Here is a 14,512-nt window from a genome sequence, read left to right on the forward strand (position 1 = left end):
GCTTAAGGTCTGGTGGGGAAGATGGATGTTAACAGCAAACAAAACAAAACTAACACTAAAAATCTTTTTGAAGATCAGACTATAATATTCAATACCAGTTTTTTTTCTCATTCTCTTTGAGCAATAGATGCTTGCACAAATTAATTTATTTCTTCTCAATTTTATTTAAAGGTATTGTAATTTAAAGAATGATTTGAAAAGACAAAGTTCACGCTGCCAGCATCATTCTCTTAATAACACAGTTAATCCATCTTCCCGTGTTCAATTGTTGTCCCAGTGCCCCCCACCCCAGAGCCCCTTTTCAACTTGGGCCTCCTTCTGCCATTCCCACACATTAAGGGTGGCATATACACCAAGCTCCAGGCTTCGGAGTGGGGACAAAACTTAATGCACAAGGTCGTTGAGGAAACTGAGAAGTTGACTGAAGTTGTATCTTGGAATTAGTCTTGAATGGCATGTCATATTAACAGAGCATGAGAGCTTATTATAGTATTTTCGTGATAAGGGGAATCCTGTGAGGGTGTCTTTCTTTAGCATGGCTGGCTCAGAAAAAGCTGTGTCATTGGCCATCCACTGCCCCCCACAGCTATTTTGAACAGGGCATGATAGGACCAGCAGAGGGCGCGTTTGTATTGACCAAGAGCTGAGGTTCTACACTGGCGTCATCTCACCATTTTGATTAGAATTTGAAACTCTGTCCGTTTTGGGACCACAGCAAGGTGATTTTTTTTCTCTCTCTAGTGAAATAACCTGATATTTAGGAAGTTCTGAAATAAACCAAGGCAGTATTTTGAATTGTATTTACAACTTTTCACTGTTTTTTTAAAAAACATCTGTAAAATATTTTAAGAAGGCAGAGTATAGAAAAAAATACTGCATCATGATTACCCATGTACTCAGCACCTAACTTTGTGAAATCTTAACATTTCGCCATATTTGATTCACATTTTCCCCAAATAAATAAATAAATAAATAGTCCAAGACTTCATGCTATCACATACATGTCACTTCCCTCACTCTCTCCCCCAGAGATAACCATTCTCTTAAACTTGGTACTTACCAGTTGACAGGGTTCAAAACATGCTATTCCAAAATATGCCACCTTGGCGTATGGAATATTTTAAGCTGAAGGACCCTGAGAAACAGCGGGTACAGAAAGGACTCTCTCGTCCCTGTTCTCCCTGAAGCAGGTCAGGCGAGGGGCCTCCTTTTAGGAAAGGAGCGTCCTGATTCCTGGAGACAGCCCTTTCCCTCCCCACTGTTTTATAATGCCACTTTTGCCATATGTGAGTGCATTCCCTCCACCCCACCACCGCCCCGATTCTCTATACTCTTCTGTCTGTCTCCAAGCAATATCATTTAGCTTTAAAGTAAATTTTAATGTTTTGCTGAGCAAACTCTTCCACTTCGCTTTTCTTCAACATCATATTGGCATTTTTGACCCCTCCTATGACTTTCGGGATCAACGTACCTTGTTCCACCAAAAACCCTATTGGGGCATTTTAAAAATTGGAATTGCGCCCCGCCAATTTGTGTGGCTCAGTGGCTGAGCATTGACCTATGAACCAGGAGGTCACGGTTCAGTTCCTGGTCAGGGCACATGCCCAGATTGCAGGCTCAGTCCCCAGTGTGGGGTGTGCAGGAGGCAGCTGATCAATGATTCTCTCTCATCACTGATGTTTCTATCTTTTTCTCCCTCTCCCTTCCTCTCTGAAATCAATAAAAAATATTTAAAAAATGGGAATTACATTGAATTATGGATTAATTTCGGGAGAATTGTCATCTTTATGATAGTGAATCTTCCTATCTATGAACATTATACTAGTATACAGCATTATATAGAAAATTGTATGTATTCAGGTCTATTTTTATTTAATTTAATACAATTTTATCATTCATGAAACTGACATGCCCTTTTTTAGATTTATTGCTAGGATATATAGCATTATATTTAAAAATTACATTTTTCCTGCCTTCCTACATAAACTGTACCACTGGACAACTAAACAGTAGAAGAGGGAAGTTTCTTTTTGTAAGAGTTTCCCAAATAATAAGCGAAGAAAGAATGACAGAATTTCACCATCACTATTTTGCAGCCTCTCATGGATGAAAGGATAAGTAACGGCTGGCATCACGAAGAGACAAGCAAATATTAAGTCTCCTGATGGAAGAACACAACGCCCTCCATGAAGTGGACTTGCCAAAAGGAAAAACCAAACCTGTCTGTGATCAAGTCTCTAGATCTAAGTTCTAACTTAAAGGAAATACAGAAGACAGAGAAACCTGTGAACCTACACCACGAGGATGCAATCAGCAACATCTATATTGAGGGAAACTCTACAGAACGAGTGACGCAATTTCCTAAAAATAAACTAAAAGGGGGGCGGGCAGGAATGGAGGGGAACCTATGAATTAAATGAGACTTAAGCCGAAACTGGTTTGGCTCAGTGGATAGAGCATCGGCCTGTGGACTGAAAGGTCCCAGGTTCGATTCCGTTCAAGGGCATGTACCTTGGTTGCGGGCACATCCCCAGTGGAGGGTGTGCAGGAGGCAGCTGATCGATGTTTCTCTCTCATCGATGTTTCTAACTCTCTATCCCTCTCCTTTCCTCTCTGTAAAAAATCAATAAAATATATTAAAAAAATAAATAAATGAGACTTAAAGGTCATATAACCCATTGCAAATGAATCCTAAAACAATTGTAACAATTGTGAAACAATTAGAACATAGAAAAAACTGACTGAATATTCAAGTACATTAAAGAATAATTTTAATTATTAGATGCAATAGTGATACTGTATTGCTATGGTTATGTCAAAAGAGTCTTTTCTTATCTTTTAGAGATACATACTCAAGTGTATATGGGTAAAAGGATATGAGCCTGGAATTGGTTTAGAAATAACATGGAAAGGAGGAAGGAGTTGGGGATGCAGGTGAACAATATTGGCCAGGAGATGGGGACATGGGATTCGTTGTACTGTTCTGTTCACCTTTGTGTATGTTAGGGGTTTTCCATAATAGCAATTATTTTAAAACTGCATTATGAATCATGCTTTATGTTTTAAAACACTTTTTCCCACCAATTATTTTTATTTATTGATCTACATTTAGTAATCTTGCTGAATTTTGGGGTCTTTTAATGGGTTGTCTTTTAATAGCTTATCTCTGTAGAGGCCCTCGGATTTTCCATGTAAGTAATACTATTGGGAATGATGACAGTGTTACTTCCTTCTTTTCATCCCTTTCCCTATTGTGCTGGTACAGTGTTGAAATAGAAACAATGAGCAAGGGCAACCTTATCCTCGTCCTGTTTCTAAAGAGAATACTTCTAAAGTTCTACCATTGAAGTGTGATGTTTACTGCAAGTTTTTGGTAAATAATTTTTTAAAAAAATATATTTTTTATTGATTTCAGAGAGGAAAGGAGAGGGAGATAGAAACATCAATGATGAGAGAGAATCATTGATCAGCTGCCACCTGCACGCCCCCTACTGGGGATCAAGCCTGCAACCCCAGCATGTGCCCTTGACAGGAATCGAACCTGGGACCCTTTAGACCTCAGGCTGACCTGACGCTCTATCCACTGAGCCAAACCAGCTAGGGCTCCCCTTTCACCTCTTGATGTGAATTACATAAACATATTTTCAAATGTTAGATCATCTTTTCTGAATTCCTGGGACAAAATGAATTCAGTCATTATATCCATATATCTATATATTTATCTATTTTTATCTATCTATCTATCTATCTGCTTAAGGATTTAATTGGCTAATATTTTATAGGAGTTTTACATCTTTGATCATAAGTGAGATTGGTCTATAAGTTTCCTTTTTTATATTGTCCTTGTTTGGTTTTGAATAATATGGTGTCAAATTAGAAGTGAGCTTTACTTCCTGGAAGGTGAAGAGAATTTTCAGGATCAAAGGCAATAGCTGTGTCCTGGGGTTCTCATCCTGGGCTGATAGAGCGAGCCAGAGACATTCTATTTAAAAAAAATAAAATAAAATCATATATATAAAATATATATATTATATATATTGATTTCAGAGAGGAAGGGAGAGATAGAAACATCAATGATGAGAGAGAATCATTGATGCCCCCTCCTGGGGATTGAGCCTGCAACTGGGGCATGTGCCTGTGACCAGAATTGAACCTGGGCCCTCGAGTCCGCAGGCAGACCCTCTGTCCACTGAGCCAAACCGGTTTCGGCCAGAAACATTCTTAAGGAGGCATCACTTCCTGCTCTGGAGGAGAACTTTCTAGAAGGAAAAATAAAGCAGCAACGGAGCGGGTAGGTCATCTGGGTTGCTGAGAATCAGCAGGCTCTTTGAACCCAGTACCAGGGCTCCAGAGAGCAGAGCCTGGCCGTGTCCAGTGACTGCGCAGGCCTCGCTCGGAGCAGTCCAGGGAGTGAGGAGCCCCGACCGACATCACGAGGTGACACTGCGGTGGTCTCACCTTCCAGGCTGCAGAGTCTAGGGGGCAGGGGCGCGGCCTCTGAGCACACACTCCTGGTCTCTGTTTTCTCCACAGCTGTAAGAGAAACCCTTGCAACACTGGCTACCCCTCACTTCTTTGCACAGGTTGGGCAGTCAGTACACGTGTGTCTTCTGGAGCGGTTTACTCCTGGGGGCAGAAACTGCCCCTGAGCAACGGCCATGAAAACGAAACCAAATTGAACTAAACACCCACAAACACTGAGTAGAGACTTGGATTGCCTTGGTTTTAATAATTAGCTGCCATTTGCATAATTGTCTTGACCTCTAGACCTCAACTTCATTTATCTATAATATAAAATGATTTCTAGAGATTTTAAATAATCTCCCAGATTCATGCTGGCTTAAAAAATCGCTGCCATAACTTTGTACCTATTTCCTAAGCAGAAACACACGGATGTAGTTACAGCTCTTTTAAAAAGCCAACGGCTTGAAGTCATAGGAACCTGGGTTCATACCTCAGCTCCTCCATTTACTGGCTGTTACCTTGGGCAGGTTGCCTAACCTCTCTGAGCCTCATTTTCCTTATCTGTGGAACAGGGATAATGTGCTTTATCTCATAAGGTTACAGAGAGGCTAAAATCAGATAAACCAGTACATATCAGATAAACTAGTACATAACCTTTTGCAGAATGCAGAGGCTGGTAAGGCTGTTTTCCCAGACTGGGCCTGCTATCCACACCTGGATTTAAGCAAAAAAGGATTTACACAGATGACTCAATCAGTCCCCCCAGAGCGATCCCCACCCCACTGAGACTGATTTGGAAAGTTAAGAAATCATCATGGTCCTAACCGGTTTGGCTCAGTGGATAGAGCGTCGGCCTGCGGGCTCAAGGGTCCCAGGTTCGGTTCCAGTCAGGGGCATGTACCTTGGTTGCGGGCACATCCCCAGTGGGAGATGTGCGGGAGGCAGCTGATCGATGTTTCTCTCTCATCGATGTTTCTAGTTCTCTATCCCTCTCCCTTCCTCTCTATAAAAAAATTAATAAAATATATTTAAAAAAAAAAAAGAAAGAAATCATCATGGTCCTGGCTGGTTTGGCTCAGTGGATAGAGCGTCGGCCTTCGGACTGAAGGGTCCTAGGTTCAATTCAGGTCAAGGCCACATGCCTGGGTTTCGGGCTCGATCCCCAGTAGGGGGCGTGCAGGAGGCAGTTGATCAGTGAGTCTCTCTCATCATTGATGTTTCTATCTCTCTCTCCGCTCTCCCTTCCTCTCTGAAATCAATAAAAATATATTTTTTAAAAAATCATCGTGTTACTAACTTAGAGCAAGTCCCTCCTGACAAAGTGCAATTCATGGCTACTAAAATTGAAGTCTTAAAGAAATAGGTTGATAGCTAATCTTTCGTGAGTCCTTATTCTGCATCAGGCATTCTTATAAGCACGTGACGCATTCACTCCTTTATGTCACAACCACCCCATGAGGTAAGTACTGTCAGTGTGCCCATTTTACAGATGATGGGGGAAAAAGCCCAGAGAAGTTCAGTAACTTACTCAAGGCCACACGGTTAGTAAGTGGTGGAGCTAGGATTTGAACCCAGGGAACCAGGCTCCGTAATCCGTGCTGGTGATCACCGTAATGCTGCCTAAAGCAGTACCCTCCAACCTTTCCACACCCACTATTTTTAAAAGATTGGAAGTTCTTTTGAAACAGCAGCATTTATCGTTCCTGACAGGCAAATGCCTTCTTTAATGTCCTGCAGTGACACCTCGCTGCGTTCAGGACTGTGTGAATGACCTTTATGGGGCTCAGCCGCAGCCTGCCCCGCTGTCATGAGGCAGGTAATGTGTTTGACTGACTTGGTTGTTTGGCCATGTTCTGCGCTGTTTAACCTCTACTGCCCTTGGCGGGGACCTGGGAGCCTCGTCCGTGTTCACATTCCGCACATGGACTTAGGATGCGGAAGATCTGAGGCCTGGAGCGAGTTTCCCTGGCTGTTGTCACTCAGCTGTGAAAATGGAGGCGGCAGGATGCTTGTGTTAGCAGAAACCTCGCTTAAAAGCTCGACCAAACCCAGGGTTTGGGGCTACCATAATATTGTATTGTCTCATATCCAGAGCAGTGAAACCTTGTTAAATGAGTATGAAAATTGTTTTTGTCTAGAATGTCAAGCGAAAGTAATAGCAAAAGATGTAAACAGAAAAAGATCAGGTTTAGGGTGAAACCCCAAATCCATGAGGGCACATTCATCTCCCGTAAGCTCCTCTGGTCTCTCTCACCCACGGGGGTCCAGATGCCCCAGGGAGAGCCGTGGTGTCGTTTCAGATTGGCAATCATTGTGATCTCCAACTCCAGAGGAAGATTCATTAAAGGACTACGGTACACGAATTACTTCATTGATTCCTCAGGCAACCTTGTGCTGTCAGCCTCAGTAGCGGGCACTGAGGCAGAGAGGTTGAGGTGGAGGCAGCCCTACTCCAGAGCCCATGCTCTCCACTCAGCTGCCCAGAGCGCTGCTGTAGCCTAAACAGAGCACCTGATGTGAATTAGGGAAAGGCGCCCAGTTCGAGGGCCACGTGGGCAAAGGAGCCCTTCTGCGTGGGCGCACCCAGGCCTGGGTGCATAGCTCAGTGGGCAGCGCAGGATTTCAGCTCGCACTTGCTCCCTCGGCTGGACGCCTTTGTACTGCAAACTACAAGCAGAACCCAGGCAGGCCCGCCCTGCATTCACGGGTACTTTCACTCCTGCAAGAAGCAAGGAGGAGAGAGAGCAGCTCTGCTACCTGAGCCTAGCCTACGACGCAGCGTCCCCCAGCAGCACGCCCAGGTCCCCCCAGGGAAGAGCTTAGCGTCTCGCTCAGGGACTGGGAGTATGAACGATGCCAAAAAGCCCAGTTCCGGGCCCAGTATTTCCTAGAATCATCATCATTATGAAATGGAGCATCGTTTTGGGAGGAGGCCACCCTCAAGCAGCTCTGGGTCTCTACAGGTGCTGTTCCCCATCTGATGACGGGATATGATCCCTCCAGGCCGGGAGCCGCAGCTCCCTCACCTGCATGTCCAAGCCCCCGTGAAAGCAGGAAACACAGAGGTGGAGGTGCCTGCGGGGCCTTTTTGTAATGCCCCCCCCCCCCCCCCCCGCCCCCTTGTCTCCACTCTCTTCCATGCATCTGCAGCCACCGGCAGGGAAGAAATCGTTCAGTAAGTAAAAGCATGTTATTACCAATCAGTTGGCTTGTGATGCACTAAGAATCCCTCGGAGTCAGACTGAGCACTTTGGTCCGCATGCTGACTCCAGCCCATGACCCGGGAGGAGAAGGAAGGGCCATTCCCCATTAGCGCCTGTGAGCAGGGCCAACTGCATCCGGCAGTTACTGTGGTAAGATCCCCACGCCCAGCCCCGCTGTGTCTCTACCTTGGGTGTCTGGGTGATCTCCTCCGAGGGTTCCTCCTGCCTCTTCACGATAGTCCAGTTCATCTTCACTTTCCTATTCGGTTAGCACACAACAAAAGCACAGAAGGCCAAGTAAGTGCCAGTACTCCAGCAGTCCACGCCTTTTGGTCCAAAGGAAGCCCATGTTCTTAGTTGTTTCTTCTCTTTTTATGTCATCTTATTTTAACGTAAGCGTCCAGGAAGTCTGCTGCCAGTGTGAACCGCCCTGAAAAGCCACAGCGCTGAGCAATTTAGGTTCGTTATCCTCTTGTGGGAGGCTCATCCCCTTCACCTGTGCAGGGCTCCATGCCTGGCATTCACAGGTGTAAACGGGGGTGGAGGTGGGGTGAGGGGTTGCAGGGAGAAGAGTGTCATAGGCTAAGGCCAGCTGGTGGAAGGACGTGAGGGAGGACCAGTGTGATGAGCGCAGAGACGGAGAGAAGTGGGAGGGGTGGGGAGGAGTCAGACCCCCCAGGCCTTGATGGTGGGGTAAGGACTTTGGTTTTTATCTTGGGAACACATGGAAGGCACTGAGGGTTTAAAGTCAGGGAGGGAGCCAAAGGGTGAGATTGGCCTTTTGTGGAGTGTCCAGGATTATCACGGATTGGGTTCCTTATCACATCTAACTCCCTCTTCCTTCTTTCTCCGAGTCGCACAAGCTGCTTGCAACCCCACTGTCCAGATCTGCATGACCGTGGCTCTCAATCCTGGCTGCGTATTAGAAACCTTCACGGAGCTTTAAAAAAGACGATTCCAGGACCTAACTGCAAACATTAAAATCAGGCTTCCTGCGGCTCGGGCACTTTTAAGGCTTCTTGGCTGATTCTAGTACGCAGCCAGGGCTGAGAATCACGACCCTTCTCTGAGGTGCTGGGAGGGTGGCTCTGGAGTGGCCGGAGAGATGTGGCAGTAGAGCCAGAGACCCCAGGGGAGCCCCGTGAGACTGAGGAACCAGCCCTCGGCCTTCGTGCCCCGGATCTCTGATTAGTCCACAGCTTCATTTCAGCTGCAGGGAAGGAAGGAATCTGGTGTGGAGGGCCCTGGAAGTCTCTCCTGGAAGCCCCTTTAGGGACGATCGGTTTTTCAGTTTATTATCAAACTAGAGGCCCGGTGCACGAAATTTGTGTCCCTCAGCCCAGCCTGTACCCTCTCCAATATGGGACCCCTCGAGGGATGTCCGACTGCCCGTTTAGGCCCGATCCCCTGGGATCGGGCCTAAACGGGCAGTCGGACATCCCTCTCACAATCCAGGACTGCTGGCTCCCAACTGCTTGCCTGCCTGCCTTCCTGATTGCCCCTAACCGCTTCTGCCTGCCAGCCTGATTACCCCCTAACCACTCTGCTGCCAGCCTGTTTGCCCCCAACTTCCCTCCTCTGCCGGCCTGGTCACCCCTAACTGCTCTCTCCTGCAGGGTTGATCACCTCCAACTGCCCTCCCTTGCAGGCCTGGTCCCTCTCAACTGCCCTCCCTTGCAGGCCGGGTGCCTCCCAACTGCCCTCTCCTGCTGGCCATCTTGTGGTGGCCATCTTGTGTCCACATGGGGGCAGGATCTTTGACCACATGGGGGCAACTATATTGTGTGTTGCAGTGATGATCAATCTGCATAGTACTCTTTTATTAGATAGGATAGAGGCCTGGTGCAGGGGTGGGGGCCAGCTGGTTTGCCCTGAAGGGCGTCCCGGATCAGGTGGGGGTTCCTTGGGGCGTGGGGCGGCCTGAGTGAGGGGCCTGTGATGGTTTGCAGGCAGGCCACGCCCCCTGGCAATGCAAGCAGAGGCCCTGGTATCTGGAATTTATTTTCCTTCTACAATTGAAACTTTGTAGTCTGGAGCAGAGCCAAGCCTGGGGCTCCCTCCAAGGCCCACAGCCATTTGTGTTGGGGTTATAATTGAAACTTTGTTGCCTTAAGCGGGTGGGCCCGGCCAGGGTTTGCGGAAAGCTTTGCTTCTCCTGTTGCTGGCGGCAACCCTGGCCTGCTCTCTCAAGCTCCATTCTGCCGCCATTTGTTTGAATTTGTTTACCTTCTATAATTGAAACTTTGTAGCTTGAGTGGAGGCTTAGGCCTGCAAAGGCTGGCAGAAAGCATGGCTTCCTCTGTTATCTAGGAAACCTTGCTCTCTGTGGCTGTAGCCATCTTGGTTGGGGTTAATTTGCATACTAGCTCTGATTGGATGGTGGGCATGGCTTGTGGGTGTGTCGGAGGTATGGTCAATTTGCATATTTGTCTATTATTAGATAGGATACCCACGCTGCATTGGGAAGAGACAATTCAGTTTCTGCTAATTTGTTTGACATTCTCCCCTCACTGGAGGGTTTTTTACCCGTTGTGTTTCTCGCTTGCTAACTTAGTGTTTGTAGCTATGAGATAGGCAAACATAAAAAAGCTGGAGCAGGTAAGTAATTTTCTTTCTTTTGCACTTCTGCTTGTGGAGACAAAGCAGATGTGGCCTGGTGCAGTAAAAATATGCACGCCTGGATACATGGAAAGGTTTTTAAAAAAAATTATTGCAGGAACAGCCTGCCTCAGTCCTACTAAAGTGCTAAGGTAGAAGACTAGAAAGAAGCTAAATAAAAAAAAAATTCTTGTTTATACTAGTAAATCCTTTTACTCTAACAGGAAATTGGATTAAAAAGGAGAAATAAGCATCCCCCTTTGGAAGAATTTTGAAGCCAAGAGGATAAACCTTGAGTCTTAACAATAGGCCGCTACAAGCCTTCTGGGGCAAGAAACATTCTCCTCATTTCAGATGGGAAGGTGGAGGAAGAGAGTCAGGGATTCGGAAATAATATTTTGGTGAGTCCCCGTTAGAAAGAGAAATAGTCTTGCCCTGGCTGGTGTGGCTCGGTTGGTTGAGCGTTGTCCCATGCACCAAAAGGTCGCCGGTTTGATTCTTGGTCAGGAAACTCAAATCCCAGCTCTGCTCTTCTGGCCAAGTCATTTGCTCTTCATCTGCTCATTCAGCTCAGGAACATCAACTCAGTGTGTGTGGTGTGCCAGGCACTGTGCTAGGCACTGGGGGTACCAAACTGAAAGACCTATTTGTAAGAAGCTCACTGACTTACAGAAACATGACAAATCTCAACCGCTGCAATGCAGCGTGGTCACTGTTGTGACAGGTCATGACAGATTTCTGCAGGACCTCAGGAGGTGAAGCTAAATCGGGCCGGGGAAGGTTTGTCACCAGTGGAGCTGGCGCTCAGTCCTGCCGAGAAGGGCAGGCAGGGCAGTTCCTGCAGAGGAAGCTGCGTGCTGGTTTGGGGGTGGTTTGATGTGTCTGCAGTGCGTGGACAGTGGGACTCAGACACGGGCCAGATCTTAGGTGGTGCAGTTTGGAGTTTTTTAAAAAAAAACCCTGCATTTGTTATATTTTTCTATTTATAAAAGAAATACATCTTTGATGCTGGGATTTAATAGGAAGGCTAATGGGGACGTGGTGAGGAACCTCAAGCAAACCAGGGATATGACTAAGCTGAATTTAACAAGTGCACTGGCAGCAGAGTGGTGTTGTAGGGCTGGGGAGGGGGCAGGCTGGGTGGGGATAGAAACAAACACTTTGTAAACACAAACTGCAGCACTGAACCCAGAAAGACAGCTGGGGGGCGGATCTGGGAGTCCGACGGCCTGGGCTGAAGGCCTGACTCCCGCCTGCACTTCTTGCCTCACAGAACATGCAAGTTATTTAACCTCTGAGCCTTAGTTTCTTCAAATGACAGGGGTGGGCCTGGTGACCTTAAGTTCTCACCTGTCCTTGGAGAACCTTACACCTGCCGTCTGCCCTCAGGCGTACCACCCCACCTGAGCATGGTACTTCTAGGCCCATAGCAGGCTTTCGTAAGGAACTGTGGGAAGGATGGAGGAGCATGGGGTGCAGGAGTCAGACATGGGGCTCCGGCTGACTGTGAGCCAGCTCTGTGGCCTATTGTTGAACTCAGCCTTTCCATCTGTGAAATGGGAGTGGTGATAAATATTGTACAGATTTCTTAAAAGGCTTAAGTAGGACAATACATTAGGAAATTCTGTGTAACACCATGCAGCAATGCATCTAAAAGACTAATTTCAATACCTTCTTAATGATGGGAGAAAAATCAGTATCTCATTTGAAAATTTCAACTTCAAGACAATACAACTTTTTATGGGTATTAAGAAGAACCCATGCTTTTTCTTTAAAAAACTGGTTTATGAACAATTATAAGGTATCTTGTGAATAAGATTAAAATAAATTGTCCAGCTGGTGTGGCTCAGTGATTGAGCATCAACCTATGAAGCAGGAGGTCATGGTTCGATTCCCGGTCAGGGCGTGCAGGAGGCAGCTGATCGATGGTTCTCTCTCATCATTGACGTTTCTATCTCTCTCCTTCTCCCTTCCTCTCAGAAATCAATAAAAATATATTTTAAAAAGATTAAAATATGTTAAATCCCCCCTCCTCTCCCAGGTTCTGAAGCCAGAACAAAGGGATACAATTAAATTCTTCCCAGGAACAGACTAGGTAGACCTCCTCAGTATCAGGTATTGCAGGTTTGGTGGCTTTGAATCCTAGTTTCCTTGGCTGTCAGCCTTGTGAGTCATCATCTCATCTCACCGATCCTCAGTTTCCTCATCTGCACAGTGGAGTTCTGCACACGTACCAAGAGGGAGGTGGGGAACATGAAATAAAGGTTCAGTATGTGTGGGGCCTGGCTCTTAGCAGGGATCAATCCATGCTCCTTTCTCCTCTATAAATTGAATCCTTTATAGTTGTGAATCATTCTTTGAAAATGACTATTGCCTCACTGTTGAGAGGCAGGTAGGGAGGTCCCAGTATTATTATCTTTATTTTCCTAAAGAGAAAGTGGAGTCCCAGAAACGTTACAAGGCCCCTCAGGGTCGCTCCCGGTCCGATCCTTTAATATAGATACGAGCCTACTGGGCCTCTTTCTGTAGGAAATGTAATAGACCCAATGCCCTGAATACCCCTCCTTGCAATATTATTGTTCCAGTGTCCTGGAATCATTGCATCGCAAAACTAGCTTGTTATCCCTCTACGGCTGTTCTGTCAGTGGCCAAGGAAGCACGTTTAAAGGACTTCAGGCACCGAAACGTCTCTCCTGAGGGGCCGCCTCCGTCTCTGAGCAACGTTGGAAGCCAAACATTATCTCCCTGTTACTTCCACTCACTGAAACCATGCTGTCCCTCCCCCCACACGACCACCGTGGCAGGGGCAGTCACCCTCTGCCTGGGGGGATGTGCCCACACCTGCCTGCATAAGTAAAACCTGGGGCTGGCCCCAGACAGGGGGTGTGTGTGGGGTGTTGGGGAATGCTGCTCAAAGTCTTGAACCTGATTTCAGGCAGGTTCCTCCTCTACCTCAAGTGTGAGGGCACCAAGCGATGCCTGTCTGTGTGATGACTGTAAGGGGGAGCTTTTCTTGATTCTTCACATCTTCTGGGTATAACGTACCTATCCTTTGATGTCAATGTGGAGTATAAGCATATTCAATTCTATATCTAGTATTAATTGGTGTTATTGCTATTCCCTCCCACCCCCACTCCCTAACCCTGATAATTTATTAAAGTTCTTGGGTGGGTGGGGGAAATCTGTTATAATTTACTCATCAATTACCATTTCTTTTTCAAAAATAGATTAAAAAACATGCTTCAGTTTTTATGTGAGCCCAGATTACTCTGGCTCAATCATGTTTCCCCAAATCTAACCCTGGAAAGATTATCTTATAAAATGGGCTAACAGTGTTGCCTTCAGTGTTATAAGGAGGTTCTTAAATTTGAGGAGGATTCCCCATTAACAACTAAGAAAGGGATGAGTCTCTCCCATCACAGCCTGGGCCCGCCTTTGCACAGCACTGTACTGGGTAGCATGTGTCTCTCGTTATCTCCCCCTTAATTATGGTCTTGTGAGCAAGGACTGGTCTGGGGGTCAGAGAGCTTAGTGTGTGCTCCATGAGTCCCCTATAGAAGCAGGCTGAGTTACAGCTTCTGTATCTTGGGAAGCGTGGACTGGAAAGGGGGCCTTCAGAAGGACAGTGCCTTTCTCTCTATAATATGGTGTATAGTATGTTTAGTGTATATATACGGCACATGGTATATCATATAGTGTGTAATAATAATATGATGCCAAAATTGCTGAGCGAAAAGTGCAACACAAAAGCCTTGTGGACACTACACAAAAAATTATTGTAAAATTCCTCACTCTGAATTCTGCGGTTTCTAGATGCTCCATAAGTATCTCCTTACCTCACTTTCATAGCAATAATCACCTTTTGACATAGTGTACACATTGCCTGGGGCAGGATAAGGATCTCAGTCTGTTTTGTTTGCTGATGATGTATCCCGAATGCCCAGCAAGCGCAGACACATACTAGGTAGGAGATGCTCACTATGGGTTGAATGAATGAACAGTGACAATGATGATGTTACCTCATCCCAGAAAGTACCAACCACAATTCTTCAAGCCCTAAGGGGAGAACTAAACTTGCCAAGAAAAAAAAAAAAAAAAAAGGCTGGTTACATTAATATCAGTGTTTTGGGCTGAATTACGTTCCTACACAATTCACATGTTAACGTCCATTGCATTTGGAGACAGCGTTGTTAAAGTGGTAAAATGAGATCATCAGAGTGGGCCCTAACTCACCATGAGATAAGGAC

General features: G+C 46.1%; 1 protein-coding gene across 1 annotated transcript in view; it reads right to left on the reverse strand.

The window, feature by feature from the left end:
- Nucleotides 1–14,512, reverse strand: part of KIAA2012 (KIAA2012 ortholog) — a 106,811-nt gene that overhangs the window by 29,777 nt on the left and 62,522 nt on the right. The window contains 1 exon segment of the mRNA XM_054722855.1: nt 7,854–7,926. Within this exon segment, the coding sequence (XP_054578830.1) occupies nt 7,854–7,926 (73 nt within the window).

This window comes from Eptesicus fuscus, chromosome 11 (genome assembly GCF_027574615.1).
Source record: "Eptesicus fuscus isolate TK198812 chromosome 11, DD_ASM_mEF_20220401, whole genome shotgun sequence".
Classification (NCBI taxonomy): domain Eukaryota; kingdom Metazoa; phylum Chordata; class Mammalia; order Chiroptera; family Vespertilionidae; genus Eptesicus; species Eptesicus fuscus.